Source organism: Hirundo rustica, chromosome 1 (genome assembly GCF_015227805.2).
Source record: "Hirundo rustica isolate bHirRus1 chromosome 1, bHirRus1.pri.v3, whole genome shotgun sequence".
NCBI classification, from domain to species: Eukaryota; Metazoa; Chordata; class Aves; order Passeriformes; family Hirundinidae; genus Hirundo; species Hirundo rustica.
In genome coordinates this window covers 36520424-36547450 of record NC_053450.1, presented here as the reverse complement: position 1 = coordinate 36547450, position 27027 = coordinate 36520424, and the positions used below count along the sequence as shown (strand labels likewise).

General features: G+C 39.2%; 1 protein-coding gene across 2 annotated transcripts; it reads left to right on the top strand.

The window, feature by feature from the left end:
- Nucleotides 1–762: 762 nt before the first annotated feature.
- Nucleotides 763–23950, top strand: YTHDF3 (YTH N6-methyladenosine RNA binding protein F3). Of its 2 annotated transcripts, none has more exons than XM_040059195.2 (5): nucleotides 763–1143; nucleotides 3170–3194; nucleotides 8341–8426; nucleotides 9712–11304; nucleotides 22977–23950. In XM_040059195.2, the coding sequence occupies exons 1-5, from the start codon at nucleotides 1120–1122 to the stop codon at nucleotides 22998–23000; spliced, it is 1752 nt and encodes a 583-aa protein (XP_039915129.1). In that variant the 5' UTR covers nucleotides 763–1119; the 3' UTR covers nucleotides 23001–23950. The 2 variants fall into 2 exon arrangements, with proteins under 2 accessions (XP_039915129.1, XP_039915137.1); XM_040059203.2 differs by lacking the exon at nucleotides 763–1143 and adding an exon at nucleotides 1508–2420.
- The last annotated feature ends 3077 nt before the right edge of the window (nucleotides 23951–27027 follow it).

The window sequence follows — 27027 nt, the reverse complement described above, 5'->3', positions numbered from 1 at the left end:
GGAGCATCTCTTTGGTGAGAAAAGGCTGAGGGGGCTGGGCCTGTTAAGATGACTGAGAGTGGGCCTCATCAATGTGTACAAGTATCTCAAGGGAGGGTGCCAAGGAGATGGATCCAGGCTCTTCGTGGCAATGCCCGGCAACAGGACAAGAGGCAACAGACAGGAACCAATATACAGAAGTTCCACCTGAGTATGAGGAAGAAGCTCTTAATTGTGTGGGTGACCATGCCGTGGAACAGACTGCCCTCCCTAAAGATATTCCAGAACCGTCAGGATACAACCCCGTGCCACGTGCTCTGAGATGACCCTGCTCGAGCAGGGAGGCTGGACCAGATGCCCCACTACGGTCCCTTCCAACCTGACCCATTCAGTGATTCTGTGACCCAGGAGAGGATGGGCGACAGGAGCGGCCGCGAGAAGGCCGCCCGAGCCCTCCGCAGGCAGCAGCAGCCGCTCCGGGGAACCAAGGCTGGGTGTCGCCTCACGCGACTGCCCGCCGCCCCGGCCACGCCGCCCTGGCCCAGCAGATCCCCGGCACAGGCGCGGTGGAGCGGACAGAATCCCCCGCATTTTCCATCGCCCTTTCCGGGGCATTCCCGCGCCGCACGCGCGCTCCCGGGCCGGCGGGGGCGGGAACCGCCGCGGCTCCTTCCGCCCGCCGCGCGCACGCGCGCTCGCGCTCCCGCCGCGGGCCCCGCCCCCCCGCGCCCCGGGCCCCGCTGGGCGGCGGGAGGGCGCGCGCGCGCGCGGCGCTGCTTGGCGCCCCACGTGACAGGGAGGAGGCGGGGACGGGGAGGGAAAGGTCAGCGGCGACGCCGGCGGCGGGGGGAGCGGAAGGTCAGGGCGGCGCGGAGCGGAAGTGGGAGCCGGAGCCTCGTCCGCCATTGTGGGGAAGCGGAGCCCAGAGCGAAGGGGGGGAAGCGGCGCTGCGTCCGGCCGGCCGGCTCCTTCCAGCGGGAACCCGATCGGCGGCGGCAGCGAGCCCAGGCGGCGGCGACAATCAGGCGGCGGCGGCGGCGGTGGGGAGGAGGCGGCGGAGGCGAGCGAGCGGCCCCGGCGTGCGGAATCACTCGAGGCCCAGGCGGAGCGGAGCGAGGGGATCGCGGCTCCCCGTGAAGAATGTCAGCCACCAGCGTCGACCAGGTACCGCCCGCGGGGCGAGGGGGGCGGCCGCCCGCTCTCTCCTCTTCCCGGCCCCGTCGTTACCCCCGGCGGGGGAGGGCGGCGGCAGGGCGGCCACCTGCACCTTTCCTCGCCGCCGGGGCGGCGCGGTTCGCGGCCTCCTTCTTCCCGTCTTCCTTCCCTCCCTCTTTCCCTCCCCGCCGCCATGGGGAGCGGCTGTCCGTCGCAGCCGGGATGGCGGGCCTCTTTCCCGGCCGGCCGCCCCTATTTATAACCGCTGATCCGCGCCGGAGCGCTCCGCCTCCCCGCCCGCCCGCAGCGCCCGCCGCCCTCAGCCCCGAGCGCTGCCGGCCCGGCCCCCGCCCGCGGCCCCTTTGTGTGTGACCTACTCGGGAGCGGGCCTTTCCCGGCCAGGCCCCCGGGCTCCCGGTTCTTCGCTCTGGGAGCGCCGTACAGCCGGGGCTCCCCGCGGCGCCTTGCGCCGTCTCCTCTCCTTGCGCACCCCAAACTCCCCCAGGCTTCTCGCTACCGCATCCTTTCTCTTCCTGCCTTTCGCTCTGCTTGCCCACCTTCGGGCCTCTGGCTTCTCCTTTTCCCCCGGCCTCCGCTTCTTCCAGCAGTTCTCTGTTTTTCTCCCTGCGCTGTGCAGCACTTTTTTTTAAACTTGGTCCTTCACGGGGCTTAGAATTCGTTATTTTTTTACCTTTGCTTAGGCCTCTGCTGGTCTTTCTTTCTGTCTGGAAGCTATTCTGTCTTGATCTCTGCTTCGTCCATGGGTTTCTGCCACTCCCCAAAAGTTTTAGCCCTGCAGTCTCTTGCCTCCTTTTATTTTCCCTCAGTGCCTTTAATGTTTTGTTTCTTTTGTCTCTGTGCATGCTCTCCAGTTTCCTTTAAGCAGTTATTTCTAGCTCAATGATCTCTTAGCTTTTCATTGTTCTATCTTTCATGAAGGCTGCTTCTTCCCAACTTTTTCTAGTTGTGTCTCTTGTTGGCCTTTGCATGCCTTTGTGTCTGGATTAGATTCATCCCAAAAGATGAGGTGGTTGGGGTTTTTCAGGTTACAGAGATTTTTCCCGTTTTGGGAGAGGTCAGTGTCTAACCGGTGCACCTCTAGATGAAGCAGTGTTTAACAGTGTTGTGGTAACTCTTGAGACAAATGCACATGAAAGTAACTTGGAGGTGGTTACGTCCTAAACTTTCAAACCTCTGAATACTGAGCTCTTCAGGACTAAATTTTTTTTGAGAGAGTGATGCATCCTGGAGACCCACTCCTGCTTAGTTGAATGTAATATGAGAAGGTGAATTAGCTTTTCATGGACTAACATTTGTTTTTCTAAGTTACTTTATCTTGCTGTGGAGGATTTAAGGATACTGTAACTTGTAATGTTACATTGATTCTTAGTGCATGACAGATTAACGGTGTTTTGTAATGACTAATCCTAAAAAAAAAAAAAATCCTCTTTAATTATTTCCTTGTGTGAAAGGTTTGTACAGGCTGTATAGTTTTCTCAGTATAATTACCTAGGTGAGGAATGTACAACTTGAAGTTCAGCATATGATACAACTCTATTTTTTTTGTCTATCTAAAAAGCAAGGCATTGTATGTTATTCTCTGATAAGTACCTGTCAATTTAAGAAATGACATAACAGAATGAAATTTGGGTATTGGCAGTAAGTAATCTTAAGGTACTAACTTTTTTTTTAAATTCTGTGTGTTATTTTTGTTTATAGCTTATGTTTTTTCAGGTCCAGGGGCAATTAAAATTCACTTGTTCAGCTTTTCAGCACCATTTAAGCTTCACATGCTGTTAAATCCTAGATGATTTCAATGCTTTGAGTAAAATTCTATCAGATTTTGGGTTTGTAGTATTTTATAATGTTATTTTAAATAATGCCACAACATTTTTATAATAGCATGGTTTAGTGATATTTAAGTTGAAAAGGGCACAGTTGGCAAATAAATAGAATTACACTGAAGTTGATATTAGAGGATTCTAACTGAACTTGTTTTGCTTCCCCCCCCTCCCCCCCACTTTCCTATATACAGAGACCTAAAGGACAGGGAAATAAAGGTAAGTTAATACTTTGTATTTCTGTATAAATCTGTAATATTGCTTTTTTTTTTTAATGTCTGATAGTCATAGCAAGATGTTACAGCTATAGGATGACTTTTATTTCAGAGCAGGGTGACAGCAAATTGTGTTGCCATTATGTTACTTCCTAGCACTTTTACTGTGGCACAGCAGTACTTCAGTTTACAATGTGTTATTTTGCAAAAGATTAGTGTCAGAGGTCAGTTAAATAGTTATTTCTTTTTAGCTGCTTTTGTGATGTGCTTGTGTAATCTCTTCTTAACAGTACACCTTGGGCCTTTCTGTGTAGTGAGTAGAATCATCAGGAATAATCTTTTGAGCAGCTTCCTTAGTTTGCTAGAGAGCAACCATGTGACTAGTTACTCATCTATGAGCAGAAAACATCACCTTCCTTATTCTCAGAATTTTGGTAGTTTTGCTTCATTTTAGCGCCAGTAACTGATCTTTTGTCAGCATTGTAGGCCCTCTGGTTTTCTGCTTTTTTCATGTTTCTTCTAAGTCTTAGTTCTTGAATACCATACTCAGTGGGATTTCTTTCCCACACAAGGGAGGAACTACTAACTACTTAATATTCTTCTCTCTAAAATTCTTGGCAAGTCAGTTGTAAACAGCATTTCAGATTATATCTTGCAGTATTTTGTCTGGAATTTGTTTTCTCACTAATGTTCTATTTGGAATTTTTCTGCCTAAACAGTCCACTTATGCCCATTTAATTCTCAGATGCTCAGCAAACTGAGCGATAGAGTAGCATGCACACAGCTACCTCTGTGTATATACTTTTGCAGATAAAAAACTTTTATGTTTTGAGCTCATGTACTCTTTGCCCCTCTTAGTTCATTATCTGAGCTAATCTAATTGTTCTCTGTGAGCTGTCATGTAATGTTATCCACAGCATACTTCTTCTATTATTCTGTCTACGTGCAGATTATCTGCTTCTTGTTGCATATATTGCTTGTGAGGTGGCACATGGTTCCCAGATCTCACTGAATTCAGCCTGTTCTTTTTAATTTCTCTGCATTCAAAGAAAAATGAATGTGTTTACCTCCTCGTAAAGGTGTTCTTAGTTTGGTCATTCTTGAATACTTGTTCTCTCATATTCTAATACTTCTGCTTTTTTTTTTTTTTTTTTTTTCCCAAAGGGCACTTATTAGCTATTTCATGTTTTTGAAATAGTTTGTGGCCATACCTTCCATGCTGCCCTTAAATGAGAAGAAAAGTCAGTCTCATTATAGCAAGTAGTGTTGAATTATCATTTCTCAGTTTTAGTGAGGTTAATCAGATGCATCTATTAGAGACTCACACAGGTAGATTTTGAACTATACTGTCTATATATGAATTGGACTGGAAGTATTAAGCATTTCTGTTTGGGTGCTGTGTTGCAGTGTGTGAAAATGCACTAGTCAGCTTTACTTTGGCTTATTTATGTTAGCATATTTTCGTGTTCTATAATTTGTCACTGCTGTGGAATGTTTGAATCAAAACACATCTCTGTTTGCTATGTAAGGAAAATATTTTTGCATTTCTGAACTTGGACTTTTTTCTGGAGTGCATCCTTTTAAATAATGAATACTCATGATGTATGCTCTTGGTGAGAGTATGACCTAAGTGAAAACTATAGTGAAATAGAGCAGTTAATTTCTGTTCTGTTAAATTATTTGGTGTAATGTCTGTTTAGTGAAACTAACTTAATGACTTAGCATTAGATTATAGGTCTAGGAGATGGTGCTACCATCTTCAGTGTAGCACAGGTTGTTGGCTTTGGGTTAGAGGCTTTTTCAAGTGGTTGAATTAAGTCGGTGTCAGCAGTCCTTACTGACCACATGTTAGCAGACAGTAGTCTTTCAGTTGCCGTGATAGGTCTCAGCTTAGAGGAGCTTTGAGGGAAGATGTGATACACAGTTAACAGACCAATCTGAGGCTGGCTCTGTGCATAAGAATAGTAATGTTAAGGAGGATGGCAGAAACTGTCCACATGTCTGGTAGAGAGCATATGAGAGAATGAATGAGCAGTAAAAGGGCTGTATTTCATATTGAAATGAAAAGTATTAGACCTGCAAGTGATACTGGTAGGTAGCTGATTTTTATTGTCTAGTAAAGTGCCTTGGATGCTTTATTCTAATTGATGATAAACTGGTGTACTGTGCTGTTTCCTTTGACCACAGTCTGTGGGACTGGAGTTCTAGTGTGTAGAACAGTACTCTCTCTCTGTTGTGTCAGATATTCATGTTGGTATTTCAGAGACTTGAATGAGTAAATCATCCTGTCGTGAAAGTTTTCTTACTCTAGTTGTCAACTACTGTACAGTTGACATAAAACATCAGAACTGACATCCATTAAATTATGACTTATAGGGGAGTGGAGAAAAAAAGGCATTCCTGGAACTCCTCTTTTTTTCGCCCCCTTTTGTTTTTTGTGCCATTGTATCAAATCTGTCATAGGAAGATGCTGACTTGTTTTTACACTTATGTGTATGACAATTTTTTGCTTCGTAGGAGGCTTAAATGTAGTTATTAGGTTTAAAACAAGAATGAAATGTTTCATGTTTCTTTTTGTGTTTATTCACATTAAAGTGTGATGACTTCTAACGAAGAAGGTGCCTTTGCTTATCATTTTTTGTGAGTGATTATTGCATGGATAGTGGCAGTTAAAAGAACATTAGCTTTAAATTCCTCTATTTGATCAGTTGCTTCTTCCCAATATCTAATTACACTGTATATTTTCACAGTGTTTGCAGAAACATATGGTATTTATAGCATTGTATTGATACAGATATTTTTAGTATCTGTAGATTAGTTTCAATTAGTATTCTTCATCACTGTCCTGTTCAGTTGGAGCACTTAACATGAGATTTTGGGAATGAGGCATTCATTTGCTCTTGTTAAATATCTGTGTGGGCTACATTCTTCAGTATTAACACATTATGTAAAGTTAGAATAAAAAGCTAAAGGAACAGGCTTCCAGTGATGCCATTTCACTGGGAAATGTATATATTTTACTAGGAAAAACATCGGTGTAGAAATATTCTGTGTCACTGACTTAGTATCTCAGGATTCTACAGAATGAGTAAGAAAGAAAAATACATTTACAAGAATATTTTATTAGTTGTAGTGTCAGACCAGAAACAATTCTTTCTTCAGTGACCTTTAGATACCTGTGGAACAATAAACACGGCAGATCTACTTTTTATGAAGATTAGCTATCAGTATGAGGAGGTTAATTTTGTTGGGACTCTAGTCTTGACATATATCTGTTTATTCCTTTACTTGTGATTGCATGCTTCTAAGAAAGTTGTATGCTGCTGCCCATATTTCTCCTTATAATAGAATTGTGTTCAAAAGTTGTGGTGTCTGTACTGTTTGGTTAAGTCTAAGCAGTGTATATGACCTAGACAAAACGTTTTGAGGCTTATCCTTTGTGTGACTGGGCCAAATATTAAGAGGAATTCCAACTCATTAATGTGTTGTGTGTAAATTCAGGATGATACATGACCTTAACTGAAACTATGGGGGAAAAAACTCCCCAACACCTAATGTTTAGTTTAAATGTGGTGTTTAATTAGGAGTATTGTTCTACCCAGTTCTAAACTGCATTGTGCTCAGCATTGCTGGTCATATTTGACTGTTGCTGGTATAGAAATGCAGTGTGCCAATTTGTAATAACTGAAGTATCTGGTGTTCTTTTGAAACTTGAAGGTATTCAAAAGACAGGTTGCTTTCTTCCCAGATAATTGCTTTGGAAAAAAACTTGGTAAAAATTCATAATTTAACACTCTTTTAAGTGCTGTCTGAAGTTAATAAAAATTTCCAGGATTTTGATTATTTCTTGTGATTATATCTATTACTTTGTCATTTCTTTCAGCTAGTTTCATTCACTGAAGGCAGTTTTGTTTTAGGGATGTTGAAGTCAAATGTGGAAAAAAAAAAATTCAAGCACGCTTGGCTTACATTGTGAATTTTGGGTGGCAACCCCCCTACCCCCAGTGAAGCAAGAAAAAAATCCCTGACTCTTAAATGCTAATTTCAACAAAGTTGAATATTTAATTACATGGTTGTGTATGCTTTTCAGAAGCTTTTGCTAAGAGAGGGGAATCATAAAGCTGACTCCTAACTCAGTTTTTTTAAGTTTCAGAAAATCTGCTGTGCTGGTTTGTTGTAACTTCTGAAGTCATGGTTTTTCAGTGCACCTTACTGATTGTCCTGAGACTTTCTTTTTTCCCCTGCACTGAACCTATTTGAGGACAAAAAAAAAAAAAACAACCAAAAAAGTTGCATTTGGATAACCAGTAATTTATTTTTGAGAACAGATCTTCATCTTCAGGTTGTGTAATTGAAAGTGCTGGTTTAAATCCCTGTTCTGCTTTGCACCATGGGAAACAGTGGAACTTAGCAGAAGTTTGAGCAGTGTGGCTTTGTTTGAATGGTAGCCTGGGGGATGGTAGAGAGACGCTTCAAGTAATTTGGGCAGCTGGAGAATCCCAGGTAGGTGTAATGCCTTAGATGAAATGAAAGGTACTAGGAGACCAAGAAGAGCAGGTAGGAAGAGATTCCAGCATATAGTGGCATATGTGTTGGGAAAGGCTTGTAATCACCCCTCAGGACTTAAGCTTTTATTTCTGTCTTGCTTTGTCACCTCAGAGCTTCAGAGATGTCACTAATGCAGTACAGTTATGTAGGAAATAAAGGATTAAATAGCTGAATAGTGGTGTCCTTCATGGTTGTCTTGGTGGGTAACTGCCTTTCCTCCTGGCAGGAGAAAGCTGTCTGTTGCAACTCTCTCTGAACCTATTGAATATGTCTATAGATCGGGTTGTCTGCACATTTGTACTTGGTCTGGTACTTCCGGAAATGCTGGATTTACTGCTTGTGCAAATAAGGTGTGCCTGTAGTTCTTCATCTGTCTGTGCATCTCAGGAAAGAATAGTCAGGAGGACACTGTTCTAACTGCTGTCTTTGCAGACCTCTCCTGAGATCTGATCCTCATGATCAGTAGAATGAGCTATTTTGCTTAAATTGGAATGGTGCTTAACAATATGTATTTCAATGTACAGGTGATTAGGAAGTGTCACCTAGATTGAAAGTGCAGCACAGATTTTCCAGAGAGTATTCTAATACGGATTTATTTTTAGTTTCAGTACAAAACGGTTCGATTCATCAAAAGGATGCAGTAAATGATGATGATTTTGAGCCATATCTAAGTAGTCAGACAAATCAGGTAAGTGAACATTGGTTACCACCTTGAAGTTAACTTTGACGTTCAGCTGACTTCCAGACTTAATTTTTGCATTTTTTTTACTGTTATTGACTTGCCTAAATATACATAGAAATAGAAATTTGTCATATTTTTTATCATCATATGGTATCTTAAGCAGATGAAGTATTCTTAAGAATTCTGGAAAAGCTTCCGTTAAAAAGCATGCTTTGATGTCTCTTGCTCTTGTGCTTTTACTCTAGCTTCAGAAGGATGCAGTTACAAGAAACTTGAGCTAAAAAACAAACCCCAAACCCTTACATTTTAAACAAAATCATCATTCTGGATGCAGTCCAAAACAACAGTTTTATTGGCTCTGAGAATATATTGAGTGCTTGGACATAATTTCCTTTAAAAGCGGTAGAAGTAGCTCACAGCTGATGGCATAATAGATGGAAGCTTAACATCACTACAGCTTGGTACAACTCTTCCGCCAAGAAGCTAATGGCTTAACTTCCAGAGCTGTGAATTGCCTCTGTAGTTGAAAGTTAATATGAGTTATGTTAAATTTGTAAATTGGAGTAGTCTTGAGAGAGTGCAAGTTATTAAAAGACTAAGAATTTTGCTTGCCTTCACTTTTTTTTTCCCCAATAATACAACATTAAGGAAGCATCAGCTAGAGGATGATACATGCATTTTTTTCTACAAAACAGCCCCAGAAGTCATATGGGGGTAGTCCTTCAAATGTCTCAAGAAGCAAATTATCTGATTTCCCAGGAGTCTATCTGGTGTAGTACTGATTTAATGCCCATTCTCCATAGCATGGATATGTTACCCTTTTTTTTGTTGCAACTCCTGAAACAAACAGGCATCCTTGCATCTATTTCACTGTAATATTCTGTTGGAGTCTCTAATTAGAAGTGAGAAATATGAGAAAAATCTAAGAATACCACAACTTTAAATCACAGTGGCAGGTATTTTTCTTTCGTTTTGAAGGTACAGTTATGACTTGTTTTAGAGTAGCTTGTTATTTTCTTGATACTGTTGGCATGGAGGAATTTTAAACCTAGCTTAGTAAAAATAAGGATAATGTTCCAGAAGAAAGGGGACCCTTTAATGCTTTGAGACGATCTCTTGAAGAAATGGCCATATCTGATAGATCATCTCATCTTTTACATTGTGAGGAATGGTGGAAGATACAAATACATTCATATAACCCTTAAAAATGGTTTGGATTGTATTACAGTTTTTTTTTTCCCTGAGTACAATTGTCAATATTGCTGATTTTTTAAATTTTATTTTCTTGCAGAGTAACAGCTATCCACCAATGTCAGACCCATATATGCCTAGCTATTATGCTCCATCCATTGGATTTCCATACTCTTTAGGTGAAGCAGCATGGTCAACTGCAGGTGACCCTCCAATGCCATATTTGACAACTTATGGACAGATGAGCAATGGTGAACACCATTACATACCTGATGGTGTATTTAGTCAACCCGGGGCATTAGGAAATACCCCTCCATTTCTTGGGCAGCATGGATTTAATTTTTTTCCTGGGAATGCAGACTTCTCTACATGGGGGACAAGTGGATCTCAGGGACAATCAACGCAAAGCTCTGCTTACAGCAGCAGCTATGGCTATCCACCTAGTTCTCTTGGGAGAGCCATAGCAGATGGACAGGCTGGATTTGGCAGTGATACTCTGAGCAAGGTGCCTGGGATTAGCAGCATTGAGCAAGGCATGACTGGACTGAAAATTGGTGGAGATATGACGGCTGCTGTAACAAAAACTGTAGGTTCAGCTCTGAGCAGTACAGGTATGACAAGCATTGCAGCTAACAGCGTGCCCCCAGTTAGCAGTTCAGCTCCTAAACCAACCTCATGGGCTGCAATTGCAAGGAAACCTGCTAAACCTCAGCCGAAACTCAAGCCTAAAGGTAATGTGGGCATTGGGGGCCCTGCTGTACCGCCGCCACCTATAAAACACAACATGAATATTGGAACTTGGGATGACAAAGGGTCAGTGGTAAAAGCGCCCCCAGCTCAACCAGTACTGCCTCCTCAGACTATAATCCAGCAGCCTCAGCCATTAATTCAACCACCACCACTGGTGCAAAGCCAACTGCCTCAACAGCAGCCTCAGCCACAGCAACCACAACAGCAACAAGGACCTCAGCAGCAGGCCCAGCCTCACCAGTTGCAGCAGCAACAGCTGCAAAACCGCTGGGTAGCTCCTCGTAATAGGGGTGTGGGCTTCAGCCAGAACAATGGAGCTGGTAGTGAGAACTTTGGTTTAGGTGTTGTATCCGTCAGCTCCTCACCTTCTGGTGTGGAAGTGCACCCAGTGCTGGAGAAACTAAAGGCCATAAACAACTACAATCCCAAAGACTTCGATTGGAATCTGAAGAATGGACGTGTGTTTATAATCAAAAGTTATTCAGAGGACGATATTCATCGTTCCATTAAGTACTCTATCTGGTGTAGTACTGAGCATGGTAATAAGCGCTTGGATGCTGCTTACCGGTCCCTGAATGGAAAAGGCCCACTCTATTTACTCTTCAGTGTGAATGGCAGTGGACACTTTTGTGGAGTGGCTGAGATGAAGTCTGTTGTGGACTACAATGCATATGCTGGTGTCTGGTCTCAGGATAAGTGGAAGGGGAAGTTTGATGTCAAATGGATCTTTGTCAAAGACGTTCCCAATAACCAACTGCGACATATTCGCTTGGAGAACAATGACAACAAACCGGTTACCAATTCGAGGGACACTCAAGAGGTACCCCTAGAAAAAGCCAAGCAAGTGCTTAAAATAATTGCTACTTTCAAGCATACCACCTCAATCTTTGATGACTTTGCACATTATGAGAAGCGTCAAGAGGAGGAGGAAGCCATGCGTAGGGTAAGAAATCAGTGTCATTACAATAGATCTCTTTTTTTTTCTGTTTTTGGAAACCTTGTTTTTCATTTATCTGGAATTTTTGTCTGCAAGTGTTAAATCAGAAAGTGGTACTTTTTACTTGAAATGGCTACTTGATATAACTAGCTCTTAGTGAAGAAATTTAAGTTCCTGTAACTTGTTAGTTCAGTCATCTGTTTAATCACAATACTAAGGTAGTCCTGAATAAGCAGACGTCCGACATGCTCTACTTCTTCAATGCAAATGAAAACTGAATTGAGTCCATTATCCATAACTGTAGTCTTCTTGCTTAGAATTTTTCAGTTTTTGGATGTCACAAAAAAAGACCAGAAATTAGTGAAGAAGCATACTTTATTTAATATAACATTTCAGTTCAAATTCTGCTTTAATGAAATGTTAAGAGCATGATCAGGGTGCAAAGCAGGTTTTCTCCTTGATTCAGTTTATCTTTTGTGGAACTGTGAAACGCAGAAGTGATACAGTGATGCCTTGTATAGTGTCGAAATAATTTTTTTGACCTTTCTGATAGTGCATTTCCTAAAAAAGGTGATTTGTAGTTCATTTCTGCAAGGAAGAGTAAATGTGATAACTCTGTAGAAAAGTGTTTAGTTTTGGAGGCATTTCAGGAAACCAGACAAGGGAAAAGCATTTAATTCAAGCACTTTTATTGTACTTGTCTAATTTCTCTTGTGTACCCTCCCTAATCATAACACTCACCGTTGGACACAATATTTACATTTCTTGTATTTTTACCTTCTTTCCAGTAACTCTAAATGTGTGGTTTGTCTCATGGTTAGAAACATTTCAGGAACTATTTTTACCAGTTAGGTGACAGGCAAGTATTCAAAAATGGGAGTTGCCATCAGTATGGTTTGTTGCTAATGATCTCTGTTCATCATGTCACACCACTCACTGAACAAAAACCCCCAAAAATTTAGGGTTCATGCTAACTAGAGGCCTTGACACATGTGAATTGAGAATTTGTTCACTTGAAGCTGACACATGAAGAAGCTGCGAAGCTTTTTACTTCTCTAGGTTTCTAGTCTTGTGGCGATTTTGCTCCTGTTGTGTGTTCCTAATCCTTCACCATGTATGTTGAATCTCCTGTTCAACAGTTTCAGGCATACTCCAAATCAGTTTTGTAGTACTATTGCATGACTCTGCAATCAGTTGTTACGTAGAAAGTTTTCTGTTGTTGGGAGGCTAGATGAGTATCCCAGTTGGGTATGTCATGCCTTTTGGATTTTTTTTCCTAAAAAGAAAATTAATTATGCCCTAAATGAGTATCTCAATAGTGAGGTGACGGACTGCTTTCTTAACTAATATTCAACATAAGGGGCAAACTTTGACCTTTTCAGGCTTTAGTACAACTTGATGAAGTGCAGAATCACCAGCCAGTCAGGGAGGTGATTGTCCCATTCTACCCTGTGCTAGTGAAGCCTCACCTCGAGTCCTGTGTGCAGTTTTCAGTGCCACAATATAAGAAAGACATAAAGCTATTAGAGAGCATCCAGAAGAGCCACAAAAATTGTGAAGGATCTGGAGGGGAAGCTATGTGAGAAGAACCTGTGGACACTTGGTTTGTTCCGCTTGGAGGAGACTAAAGGGGAGACCTCATGGTCTCATGAGGGGAAGTGGAGAGGCAGGCACTGATTTCTTCGCTCTTGTGGCCAGATAGAACAGAAGAGGGTGGTTGGGCACTGGCACAGGCTCCCCAGGGCACTGGTCACAGCTCCAAGCCTGACAGAGTTCAAGAAGCATTTCGTCCATACTCTCAGGTAGATGGTGCAACTCTTGGGCTGTCCTGCACAGAACCAGGAGTTGTACTTTGGTGATCATCATAGGCCCTTTTTTCAGGCATTCTGATTCTACGACTTGTAATTTTTGTAATGTTTCAGGAGCACTAAGATTATAACATTTCTCTGTAGCCTTCACGCTTCAGTATTTTCTAAATTTTCAAAATTTTGCGCTATTCACAAATAACTGGTTTGCTTCAAAAATATCTCCTTTTTCAAAAAAAACTTCACAAACTTCAGACATGCCTTAGCAGCTCAGGTAAATTGTTCTATTTGTGGTTTTGTTCCCTCAATAGTAGGTAAAAGCCACAAAATGTAATGAAGAGGAGGAGGAATGTAGATTAGTGCAAGTGTTTCTGTGTGTGCTAAACTTAAAATTCAAAGTATTGAGTTGAGCATTTAGTAAATCTTGGACTAGGTAACTGTGATGATGGGTATTTGAGTTATAAAGTAACATTTGAATATATCTATTCAATGTATTTGAATGTAACTTCAGAGAAGATTTGAATAATATCTTCAGGGAAACATACAATATCTGTATGACTAAAGTACTGACCTCTTCGTTTCTTTGTAAATAGTTACCTTTCCCAACACTATTGAGAGAAAACATACTTAGCAAGATACTTGCAGTAGTGGCCATTGGCTCTTTTACAGCATTGTACAAATTGGTTTTATAACCAATTATGAAAAATTGCTTTTGAATGATGTAGGTTAGTCCTGAGGTTTTCTCTTTGTAGATGGATTTGAGGTGTGCCTTAAGCAAATGAATATAGACTTAAAATATAGGAAGTTCAAAGAAAACTAATAACAACCACTGAGAGTTTATCTTTAGCATTCTCTTCTGAGACTGAATGTTGATTTTAAATTTTTTCTTTTATCACACAGTGTACAAGCAATCTGTCTTTAAATTGTAAACATACAGTTGTTAACTCTTATGATTCAAGTCTGTAAATACACCAATTAGTATTGTAAGTTCTGGTTTATGGTTAAGTGAATAACTTTATTACCTAGTGCCAGCTAAGCTTTCATGGAACTGTATTTAAATATGTGCACTTTCTACTGCCAGTACAACTGTATAAATTAAGTTTGTGTTCATTTTCTTTGGCAGCTGTGGCAATCACTTTGTTTCCAGTGTTTTGTTCATGAAAAAATATGCTTATAACTTAATAAAATATTAAATGTGTCAGGCAGCCTTAGTCCCTTCCCTGTTCCTTGAAATTCAGTTGTTTTGTTATTGTTTAGGTGGTTACAAACTTTCATACAGCCAGCAGTGTGCAAAAGATATCGTAAACAACAAATGATTTAGTGATTTAATTTGTTTTACAGCTGTTCATCATTACAGCTAATTTATCTTAAAATAATTGGTTGTAAAACTTTAATCTTAACAACTCAGGGGGATCAATAATTCATTTTCAATATGGCCTAGCAGTATGTTTTATTAAAATATGGCAGCATACTTCTGAAAGTGCAAGGAACAGTCTCTGGAAAACATGACACTTCAGTAACTTTGCCATGAAAATGACAAAGAATAGTCTCTTTAAGCATTAGAATTTTAGTGTCTACCCTGTTTGATGTAACCCTGGTGTGGGTAAGGTATCTACAGCTGGGCTTGTGCAGTAATCATTCCCTTTCTCTTACAGCTCAGGTTCCAGAGTCCTATTTTAAATGTACGAGTGCTGTGATCCTTTACCAAAGGATCAGTGATGCTTTTCATGAGTTCTGTAAGACACAGATCGAAATAATCTGGGATTCCATTTGTCTTTAATTAACTGCTGATTTGTGGTGTAAATGTGCTGATTTGTATGCATGTTATTTAAAAAGATGTTTTATAGTGTTTCAACAGAAAGGTACAATATCTAAATGAATGAAACAAATCTGAAAATACGCCTTTTAAGAGGACATAATTTCATTTTAGAAAATAAAAGGTATTGAAAATATAGAAAAACATCTGTAGTAGTAGCTTTGCATGTGATCTTCAGTGAGTATAAGGGTGAAAATAAAATGTGGCTCTGATTAGAAATGCAGTTGTTGGCAGATTACAACCTCCTTGCCCTCAGATGCTGGTTTACTACCTGTTGTCGTCGGTCTTCTTTTGGTGCTTTTTGATGGAGAATTCTACGTTTGTAGCATACTGTGGGGAAAAAAGGTCATGGTTTTCATGTAATTGTAGACTGCTTCAGATGGTTTTCTTAGTGTGATAGTTCAGAAAAGTAATTGATTTTTATTCATAGGGAAGATAGAAGAATTTCGTATATATTTGTACTAATCTAATTTGCATTTGGATTTTTTTTACTTTTCAGGAAGCCTTTAAATGGCAGATAAGCATTTAAAATTTGGGCTTTCTTCTGTTGTATTGCATATCTTGTAATAGGAATGCTGACATAACTAGAACTTCTTGACTCTCAGAAGGAGTTTTTTTCCCCTTCATTCTGATACCAATGTAACTTTTGTTTCTCTGATAATTGGGTCATTATTAGACTGCAGTGTTAAGCAGTGTAACTCCTTTCCTTTCTAGGACATTGCTGACATTGTGCTTGATTTGATATTTCTTAAAAATATCTTGATGGTAGAAAACATCCATTAAAAGAGTGAACTGTAGCTGCTTCTTCCTCCTCTTAACCTTCAACCATCAGTTACTGTATTATAATGTCAAAATCAGATATAGATCCATCCACAGATTTCCAGTTAAGGAAGACAGTTGATTGACAATTTTTTGATGCAGTTAGTTGATATTTGTACTAAACAACTTTTAAAAGTTTGTGTGTTTACTTCTAAAACAGGTTTATGTAAGGAACATGAAACTGTCCAAAAGAGGGTTATGTAATTAATATCTTCAGAGAAATATGTTCATTTCCTGTATGCTTTTGATGAAGTTTCAAGGGACATTATTTTGCAATTTCCTTGAACTTCATATTTATCAAGAGTGTCATAATTGGAAGTGAGAAAGTAGAAACAGGAAACACTTTTTTCCTCTCCCTTGATAGTCATGAGATGAGTAAGTAGGCCTGGTCATGGGAGAAGATTTTTGGAGCTAGAATAATTTTGAACATACAGCTCAAGAATTTCCTTTCCATGATGATGTGCTTATTTACCATGTCTTCATTCGCTTTTACACCTTTAGTCTTTTGGAAAAACTTAAAAATTACCTTCATGTTCTTATGTTACAGACACGGGGATTTCAAATGTGTCTGTTTTCTGTGCATTTGGTAGAGTCAATTGTTTCTGTTCCAAAATACAGTTTAGAATTCATTAGAGGTTGGGGATAGATGTTATGTTGTGGTCTCTTACAGAGTGACCATGTAAGAGTTTGAGCAGTGATGTTGCCTGCATTTCTCTAGTGATGATGCAGGAGGGAAAGTGCAATATTGGACTGTTGAATAAAAGGGGTGGAAAGTAATGAAACTCACAGGCAGTCTTAGTTAACAGCAACACTTGTACAGATCTTGTCATGTTTTTCTTTGAAATCCCCACCTGAAAATCAAGCCTATAAAGTCCTTTTTACAGAGTCGATTCAACTTCTTACTCTGGGAGTGGAAAGACCAATTTCTCCTGTAAAATAGGGACCCCTATTGGAAAAGCTAGGAATATCAACCAAATGGTTTACTTCAAAGTCTAAGAGACCAGTCACTTTTTGGAATCTAATACTTTATGTTGTTAAATATCAAGGCAGATACCTAATACAGGACTTCAAACTTGAACTGAACTGGATCTGTGACAGTTGTACCTTTTCTAAATGCTATGTCTTTTTAAGTTGTGATTTTTAAGGTAAATGAGAAATTCTAAATCTCTTGGTCCAGAGCAGATGCAGAAGTATACATGTAAAGCTGTAGAAATTCATGAGGCAGCCTTCTCCTTCCTGCTTCCTGATCAGATTTCAGTGCTCTATTAGGAGCAGTTTAGAGCAGTGATGCTTTTCCTGCAGTTTGCAGGGAAGAAATATGGCTGTTTATTGCAAGAAAGTCCCAACCTACACGACTCTTCACAGCCTTACTTCATTGATTCATACTGCAAATGGGCTAGCAAGGAGAAACTCAGTGGAGATTCCTGGAAGTGATTTGCTGGAAAAAATGGGACTTTAAAACATACAGATCTTGCGTGTATATTAAAGCTGCTCCTGTAGATTAAGTTGAACTAGGATTGCTTGTTTAACTCAAAATCGATTTGCTTAAAACTTTGGATTCATCTAGCTGAAATGGAACATTACAAAACTTAGCAGATAACAGGGTTTTTGAGCCCAGTTCTTTGTGAATTTTTCAGAGGTTTGGTAGTATAGTTAATACTGACGAGTAATTATTGTATGGTTCTATACCCTACGGATTATAGTCAGTTGTAAAAAGTAAATGTAAACTTCTACTGTCTCTTTATGTAAATAGGAATCCAAGATAAAGTAAGTTCACTTTTCTCATGGTAGATTGGAATTTGAATTACGCCTATTCAAAGAGTGGTGAGGCTTAAAGAAAAACTCTCTGAGAAATTCTTCCTCAGTGTATTTTGTAAGCCCTGCAGTGAATGTTATTTCCCTTCCAAGGCTACCATAAATTCCCTAGCAGAGCAATTAAGTAATGTGTTCTTGTTGCCCATGGGCATCTGAGAAAAACTAACCCAGGTGTCAGTCATCTTTCTGCTTGTTTGGCTGGGCCAGAGGTCATCACTAAATGTAATTTCTATAAATCGGGTAAGAAGCTGTCTCTTGTCAGTCTTCAAAAGCCAGTGTTATACTCTGAGCATTGTTAACAAATAATAGTGAGGATCTGGAGATATTTTCTTCATATTTTTTTTTTTAATCTTCTTACTGAAATGGCTATCTTGTAGATAATTAAAGTCTGACGTTTCAGTGTATAACGATGTACAGCACAGAAGCAGAGCTCTTGCTACTTGTACTTAGAATTGGCTGATCTGTCACTGAAAGTATTTGCCTGGGAAGACAAGGCTGGAAGGGCCTTTCTGGTTCATGGAGTTCAAGCTTCTTTTCTGCAGAGCCTTTCCTTGTTGTGTGTTATCATATGGTGCCTTTAAGTAGTTGGGTTTTTTCTCCACCTCTGCCTTCTGAATGGTTGTACCCTGTGGAATTTTGGATGGGGATTAACTTCTTACTACCTTTATCATTTCCATAATAAAATAATATGGTCTGTTCATGTTCTACTAACATTGCATTAGTTTGATCAAATTGAAATTTATTTACCTTTTTACAGTGATTTTTTCACATTTTTTCCTGTAATAGGAATATATACTTACAAGTATGTTTCAATGACTAAGAAAAATACCATCAAAACTAGTAGGAAGAATAAATAAATTAGAAGTCTAGGTCTTCTGGCTTTTGCAGAGTTTCTTAATATTTATGTGCTTGAGATACTTATATTCTGTCTGTAGTTCAACTGATCTGCAGCAGCAGGGTCTCAGATGAGTATTCGTAAAGCTTACTGGGAGAAGGAGCTACTCTGAAGTTGTAAAACCTTATTTCACTTTGCATGTTAACTTTGATTTTTTAATTTGTGCCTTGTGGTTTTCGTGTTGGGTCAAGGAATAGAAGGAAATTAGTATTTAGGGAGGGAATGGCATCTGCAGAGGAAAAATTTCTAGGTTCATTTAAGGCTTCAAGAGACCCTTCTCATCTATTCCTTTCTTTCCAGAATTCCTAGAAGTGCTTCGCAGAGAAATGTATTTAAATATATTTATCTGTTTCTGAGGTAGTTTTTGTGTTGAGGAGATGTGCCTGCTTTAGTTGGGAGTTCAAGAGTGAGAAGTTATAAAGGGCCAATGTTTTACACTTTAAAGTTTCCATAATCTAGTTTACATTAACAGCCAGTGATATAAATGGAGTAAATAATTTCTGGCATTTTTCACTTTCCTGGTAATCTGTTTTTTCATTGTGGTTCTCAAGCACTAAGGTCAATGCTTATGCTGTCCTAGCTTTAATGGTACACTGGAGCGAAATAAATTGCAGATTATGGCTGAAGCCATTAGTAGATGAGATTTCATGAACTTTGCTGTGGCTTCTTTTCACCACCTCTACAGCTGCCTGCTCTGCCTCTGCCAGGTGTTTCTGCCCACGCAGCACAGTTGGCAGAGCAGATGAGTGCCCGCGCCTCGCTTCACAGAATGCAGTCTGACATGTTAGCTTACATTGCAGATGAGCAGGGCTTCTAAGTTGAAGATTAAATCACAGTTTGCAGTAAAGCACCTTCTGAAGTTGTTGTGGGAATACTCCCTTGTGGGAGAGGGGCAGAGTACACAGCTCCAGGCATGAACACTTTAAACATTGCAGTAAGAGGCAGAGGTTTGGCAAAATTCTCGTTGGTTGGTTTTTTTGTTGTTCTTTGGGGGTTTTTTGGGTGGTGTTGTTTTTTTTTTTTCAGTATAGCTGATAGTGCTGGAGGGTGTGTGGGGACTCTGCAATTGGCCTGTGTAAGTTTACAACCCTGGATAGCTTCCAAATGAACACCTTGAAATGCTTGCGCTTGCAACTACTGTAAAAATCAGCCAAAGTCATTCTTTCAGAGCTGCCTTTTCTGACCTTGATCTTCAGTTTGTGGGACCTTGGAAAAAAATGCAGCCAAAGACTATAGTAGCTTCTTCTTGTTAGGCTACATTTGTGTTTACAGGTAGACTACTTAAAATGAGGCTTTTTCATTTACCTTCGTTGTGGCAAAGAAATCCCAAAGTCAAGGTTGTGTGTGTCTCAGTAGTTTCTTTCAAATCAGATCAGGAAACGTTTTTGTTGCTTTGAATTTTGAAATTTTGTTAGCACAGAGATTTCATTATATCTGAGGATAAATTATGTTGCAGCTACTTCTCAGCATGAGATTGTCTGATAAATGCACTGAATTCAGACAACTAAAATTTGGAAGTAAGTCAGCTTTGCACTTCAGACCAAGTTGATTTCAGAGTTTTGTTTGTACTAGATTGATGCACATTTCTAAGGCCTAAGCAGTTTTTAGATTCACCTTTACATGGTTTGTGCAGAGAGTTATTTGCATGTGTGAAATCTGCTCAGCATATGGTCTGCAGCTGACAGTACCTTTAACCAACCAATATGTTCCCACATTGTCCTGATTTGAGTGGTACTTAATTTCCATGTCCTGTTCATAAACTCCCCCTAAAGCTGGGTAACCCAACCATGGTGAGTTCTGAAGTGAAGTTGATCCTTGTGAGGGAACGTTTATATATGGGAGAAAGTTTCCACCCAAGAGCATTGCAAGAGATGTGACAACAGTTTTGATTATCTGAATATAAAAAATAAAATTAATTGGGTAAAAGAGAAGTGGTTATGCTGGAAACTTCTACTCTGGTGCTGGAAACCTTCTAGAAGTAAAGTCTTCTGTTAGTTTGTCTATAACCACAAAAAACCAAAAACAAACAAACCCCACCAAAAAACCCCATGAAAATTACTTTTTGAGATAGGAAAAGACAGTGGTCCAGGGATGTGATCTGACTTGGAGCTGGGGAGGGGTTTGTTTTTGAATGGAATACCATTGTGTATATTTTGAGTAAATCAGGTCTTTCTCTCTGTTTCACAGTACAGTGTGTCAAATGTCACCCTTACCAGTATTTGAAGAATGTACTGTTCATTTGCATTGAAAAATGTCATGCTTGTATGTCTGCTTGAAATATTTAAATATAAATGTAGTAATATGTAATTCTGAGACTACAGGAAAGATCTGCTGATGTTTTGAAGCCTTTTTTTCTGTAGAATTCAAAGCTGATGTAAAATTTGCAACACCTCTTTTTACTTCATCAATTGGAAGAAGGTAGTCAGGCTATCTATCATTCCTTTGCTACTTTGAATTTTTATGAACTTAAATACATTTTGGGTTGAGGCCTTCACAGAGCATAAGTGTTGTTCAGTTTATAGTATGGCAATTTGAAATGTAGAGAGTCTTTCTAGACAGCCTGAGTTAGTGCTTATGTATGTAACACTTTCAAATAAACAGGAACTGATGATTTTAGTTGTATAGAGGTTGTATTTAAAATAGTTATATATTTTAACATTGCAGTTTCACAGGCTCCTACTTACTACCACAGGAGTGTTTTTCGACTCCTTGTGTAGTTCTTGCAGTTGAAGTCTGCTAATATTAGAGGAATAATCTGAGATGTGCCTGAGCAGGCTATTTTTGCATGCCTTACATGCATAGTGAGGCATGAGGCCAGCCATCATCAGTTTTCAGCCAAGAGTGCATTGTTAAGATATCAGCTTGTATTAATGACTGATACTATCAATCTTAAAAAGCAGTATCTTACTATGAAAATATTTGTTGTGTATTTTTGAACTAGGAAAAACAATTTTTTAGCAAAATAGTGCAAGTATCGCTTTCACTTCATACTGAAATTCTGCTCCAGCAAATGTCCAGTCTTAGACACACAGCTGCCGGGACCATGAGCTGCTCATTGTGACCAAGACTGGGCTTGATGGTTTTGGTTTTCATATTGAAGCAACTTGGAGATCTGTCTTGGAAAGGAGTAGATCACGATAAATAACCAGTGTAAATGTTACATACTTTCTTCTCTCAATAGACTGTCTTTTTGGGAGAATCTATGTGGGGTCATACGCTCGTTTGCAATTTTCTTAAATAGTTTCTAGCATAATAAAGTTTCGGTGTGGTGTTGGAGAGAGTGGTTTTGAAATTGTTCGAATTCCTCCTGGGTTATTTTGGTTTCCCTGCTATGTTATTGTTACATTTATAATATGCAATAATAACAATATGGAGTGGTATTTTATATTTTTTATTTTCTTTTAATGGTGATGGGAACCTACCTATCTTCCAAGCAGGGGTTCGTATATTTCTTTAATGTGCTCAGTTGTGCATATAAAGAAAGGTATTATCGAAAATGGTATTGAAAGATAAGGTCTTAGTTTTTTACACTGAGCGGTGTCTTTTTACAGGCCAGAAGATGTATTATGAAGGTGACAATATGTTGCAAATTTGTTGATCAGTTTTTATTTTTTTTCCTAGAGGTTGTTATAATGCCTAAGTGTATGCTTATTTTGAACAAAGTAGAGAAAATGGAGGATGGTGATAAAGCACTGAAAGTGTCACTTATTCTGTTAAACCTGTACTACAGAATATGGATTTGTTAGTCCCTGAATAGTTAGAGTGCCATTAGTATTTTAGCCCTAAACGCCAAATGTGGCATTTCATAGTGGGGTGAGGGCTGTCTATTTAACGTGGTCCTCACTGGCTCAGGCTCACGCTGAAGTGAGGTTTCTTTGTAGCCATTCCTATTTCACTGACTTTTCAATTTGTTATTGGAAGTAATTTCTAAAAAAGGTATGGATGGCCTTCTTAATTAAAAAAAAAAAAAAAATTCTTGACACTTGAGCATTTGTATGGAGGATGAGGTGTTGGGCTAACTAGTTACTTTACCTTTTGATCTTAAGCACTTTGAAACATTTTATTATATGGGACTTTATATACTCATATGAGAGATACCTGGGAATACCATATTTTTTCAGGGATGTAATGGATGGAGAGTAGAACCTTTTTTGGCAAGCTAATTAGAAGATTTCTGGTACATCTTGCCTCGTTTGTAGGTCCCTTGGTCTCCTTGCTCAGTTGACTTTATGCAGTATATTTTACTGTAAGTGAACTAAAATTGACATAAGTCCTTTTTTTGATAGGAGTTTTTTGGAACATGTTTTCCTTTTAGTTTGACGTACACTTCCATGTTTCTCTTTAAGGAGTTGACTTTAACTGTATAATTTCATATTCCTGGAAATACCTGAAGCTTTTTCCTTGAAAGCATGTTGCGTGATTTAGCTAAATTGCAAGCAATGAAAATGCTATTATGAAAGAAAAGCAGATAATGTTGATCTGTGTGTATTAACATGATTGTCCTTTTTTGTTTTTGTTTTTTTTTCAGGAGAGAAACAGAAACAAACAATAACTATATGGAGATGTCCTGCTAGAATACAACACTAATGATGTAGACTCTGGAAATGCCTAATATGTCTAAGAAGACGTTATTAAAGCTTTTTTCTGCTTAAGGTGACATCTTTGAACACTTTAACACGAAATTGACTCTTCTTGTAATGGTTCTCATCAGTGCATCTGCCCTTATACTCTCTCACCAAACACACTTGAGAACTGTACCTTCGTCAAGCACTTTCTGTCCTGAAGCTTTTACCAGTATCTGCTGTCTTTTGTATTTATGCATCCTAGCTAAGGCACAGGAGACCGAACGAATGCAAGGATTCATTAACTCTTTGAATTTGTTAAATACTAACATTTAACCATTAGAAGTGGTTCAATGATGTGAGATTCACATTGCTTCAACTTAATTTTTTCTTTGTTGTAGTTTTTTTTAATTGTCAGTTTTTAGCTATTCAACAGATTAAAAGCAAATCATGCCATATTTAGTCCTGGAGTAAAACTCAAGTCTAAATGTTCATGTGAAAATTATTGTAGTAATCTTTTAATATGGCAAAGCAACTTTAAGCTGCAGTTTAGCCAAATGAATCGTAACATGAAATTATAATAGAATGACATTTCCCTTGTTTCAAACTGTTTGGTGTAAGAGAATATTAATATGCAGCTTGGTGGACACCACCAGTTAATGCACATTTCTTTATTTTTTTTTCTGTAACATGTATACTGAAAAAAAGTGCATTTGTCTGAGGAACTGTTTGTTTGCTACCACTCAATGAATCTCAGTTTTGAGTAAATGTACCTCAGTCTAAATCAGACTTTTTATGACCTTTATAACTACATTTAAAATAATCTTTAATTCCTATTTCTGGGTGTTTGCAAGCCTGACAGATTGCTATCATGAAAGTGAAAATTTACTCCTCTAGGTGATTCACTAGCTAAATAAACATAATTCTTGTTTAGCAAGCATATACTCTGTTTCTCAAATTTTTTTTTGTTTCATTGTGCCAACGTCGAGGTGTTTTTTCCCCCTCCTTGAACATATTTTGTGAAAAATACTTTGGTCCATGGAGTTGACATATTCATAACCATGTTAAGATGATTTTTGTTAGAACCATGCAACAAGAATTTTAGAATACGCATTAAACCGGCCTAGTTTAAAACTAGTTCTATGCTAGTTTTTAACCTCTGGAGAGTTTATCTTCTGTTTTAGTTCATATAGCAACACATTCTGTCTGCTGGAAGAGAATATTGAAAAACTGTTAAGCGGGCGTATTGACTGTACAAATTACTGAACAACCTGTACCAAACTCCAGGGATAGCTTTCCCTTTTTAGAACAGTGATGTAAAAGTCAGATATCTTACAGCTTAAAATAGCAGTAACACATATTATTTGAATGTGTTTCATGTCTTACTGTCCAACACAGATGTTTATATTGTGTTTCAAGTCCTTCATTTACAGATTTTGGCGGTCAGAGTTCTGGAGCTTAAGTATCAATGGTTTGTTTTGGATACAGACGATTTTGCTGACTTTTACTTTATCTCTTCTTCGGCCCTTTGCACTCTTACAACCACGCAAACACAAGAAGTTCAGTGCACACTTCTTGCTCATTATTTTAAATATTGTTAGAGACTGCAGAGTAGCAGATATAAATCTTAATTTTTACTGCCAGTTATCTGGAAGCTCAAAAAGGGAGCTACTCCTGTGTTTTGGAGTAAAGAAGCTATGTCGCTTAGATGTGTAACAAATAGCACATGGGATCAGGGAGGGACAAGCAAAGTGCATATTGTTAGAGGAGACTAGGAGACAAAGGTTTCAAGCCCAGTGCCTATGAAATTTGGCTTCAGCCCAAAAATTACTGCTTCCATGCATATCTGTTTTCTTGCTAACAGGTTTTATAGCTATTTGTTTCCCTCTGTGGGCTGATTCCAACTGTCATTGGTCAGCTGAAGTGGCAAAGGTCAATGTTGTGAGTCCAAAGAGTGTAGTTCATCTGTGATCCCTTAAGGTATCAGCATGTTTCTGCTTCTTTGTTACAAAAATAACTTATGAAAATTCCCAGAAGTTTCTAGTTACCAGAAAGCTAATGTTGGAGTCAAGCATTCAGGAGCTGATTGCATGTGCAACCCTAGTTTGCTTTCACTGCAGTATCCATATTTTTGCAGGCTTTGTTAGTATTTCCTGCCTTACCCCATGCCTTTTTTATTCTAATAGCATGAGCATTGGTCTTATATTGAATCAGGTTTAGTATCAAGTGGGTTCATCACTCTGCAGGCTTTGAAAACTGGGAAGATGAGACAGGATTGTGAGAGGAGGTGATCACATTGAGAGAGCTGTGACAGTTCTTACACTGTTTCAGGATTGTTAGCAAATCTACAAATAGAAGAGTTTGATTGCTGATGGTATTAGTCATGTTGTGACCAATTTGCTGACTGCTGAGAGTTTAGTATGTGCAGCTGAAATGAAAAGGAATTTTATGTGCATATGAAGTACTGTAAAAATAGTATATAACATTGTAAAATCAGGTGTGGAGTGCTGTATTAGTTAATGGACATGTGAAGCTTTTAGCCTTCAGCTTCCTTATGCACAAGTTCTTTTCCTCCAGAAAGAAAAGGAATGGTGCTTATTATCTCAAATAAATATAGAAATGCCTTTTTTTGGTCTGATGTTTCAATACGGTGAAGGTGTTACAATGGTTGCTTTATAACGTGCTAATGGAGGAATAATCAGTGGTACCCCTTTTCTGTTCCTGATGCCTCCTCCTTTGTGCCAGCCTTTGTTTTTCCTGTGATCCAAACTGAGCCAGTTCAAGCCATTTTCTGCTTCTTTAACAGTTGGCCAGTTCTCTGTGATGTTAGGTGTTTAGAAGGGAGATGGTGGGAGGGTAAGAAAGAGATGTGTTCTTTCAGAAGCACCTGCCCACCATTGAATAGGCATAGCTGCACTACAACTGCACACCTGGGGCTGGTGAGCCAGAGATGCAGCAGAATATTTAAAAGTGGGAAAGGCTTCCCAGGGAAGAAAAAAAGCCAATTCTATTTCCAGTGTAAGATTTTGATAGTGTACAAGTGAGATATCATGTCACACATTTAGTGATACAAGGAGGAGGGAGGAAATGCTGAGTATTTTCCATTTTGATTACTTCTTCCAGTCTGAGGAGGCCTAAGAATTGTCATAGAAAGTTGCTGTGGAAAAGCTTGTCCTACCAGCACAAGTGGGACAAACTAAGATTGTAGGAGTTTTGCTCACCTTTGAGTGTCTTCAACTTTGTAGCATCAGTATCTTTCTTTTTTTTATTTTATTTTATTTTTTTATTAGACAGGAATAATTTCTGTCAGTTGAACGCACACATTGCCAGCTTAAGGAAAACCTGAGCATTGCTTTTGTTTTGAGGGACTTGGATTGAGAAAAAGTTGATATTCACAACTAGACAAATTTCACTTCTTCAGGTATTTTGTTATTCTGTGCTTAATTTATGAAGTACATAGTTCCCTACATTACATTCTTTCTCTGTGGGTTTTTTTGTTGGGGGGGGGGGGGGGGGGGGGGGGTTGTTGGTTTTTTTGTTTGTTTGTTTGTTTGTTTTGTTACTCTGGCAGTTTCAATGTTCACTATCTGCAGAATTTAGATGTAAAAGCCCCTTGCCAAAGTTTTTCTTATTCCGGACAAATCTATGGCACCAAACAAAAGATAATGTTGTGGACAAGTGTGAGTAAAGTATTAATTAGGAGGAAACATCTTAAATATTTTTCAGTGTTTAATCCAAGTTCTATTTTGAAGTTGCTTTCTATTTCATAGGAGAATCTGCACACTTGGAATGTATTCACAGAATGGGTTGCATTGGAAAGGACCTCAGTGGGGTCATCTGGCCCAACCTCCCTGTGCAAGCAGGGTCATCCTAGAAAATTCCTAACAAAATGAGTACATTTTTCCTAGCTGAATCTGAGTTGAAGCAACAGTGTTTTGAATTCTGTAAGTAGCTGTTACCTTAATATTTCAAAATTACTGGTGACTTTCACTGGAAATATTTTTATATACTTCATCT

Coding starts and splice junctions, on each gene's coding strand:
- YTHDF3 (XM_040059195.2), top strand. CDS start 1,120: ATGTCAGCCACCAGCGTCGACCAG. Junction 1,144..3,169: donor CAGCCACCAGCGTCGACCAG/GTACCGCCCGCG, acceptor TCCTATATACAG/AGACCTAAAGGACAGGGAAA. Junction 11,305..22,976: donor AGGAGGAAGCCATGCGTAGG/GTAAGAAATCAG, acceptor TTTTTTTTTCAG/GAGAGAAACAGAAACAAACA.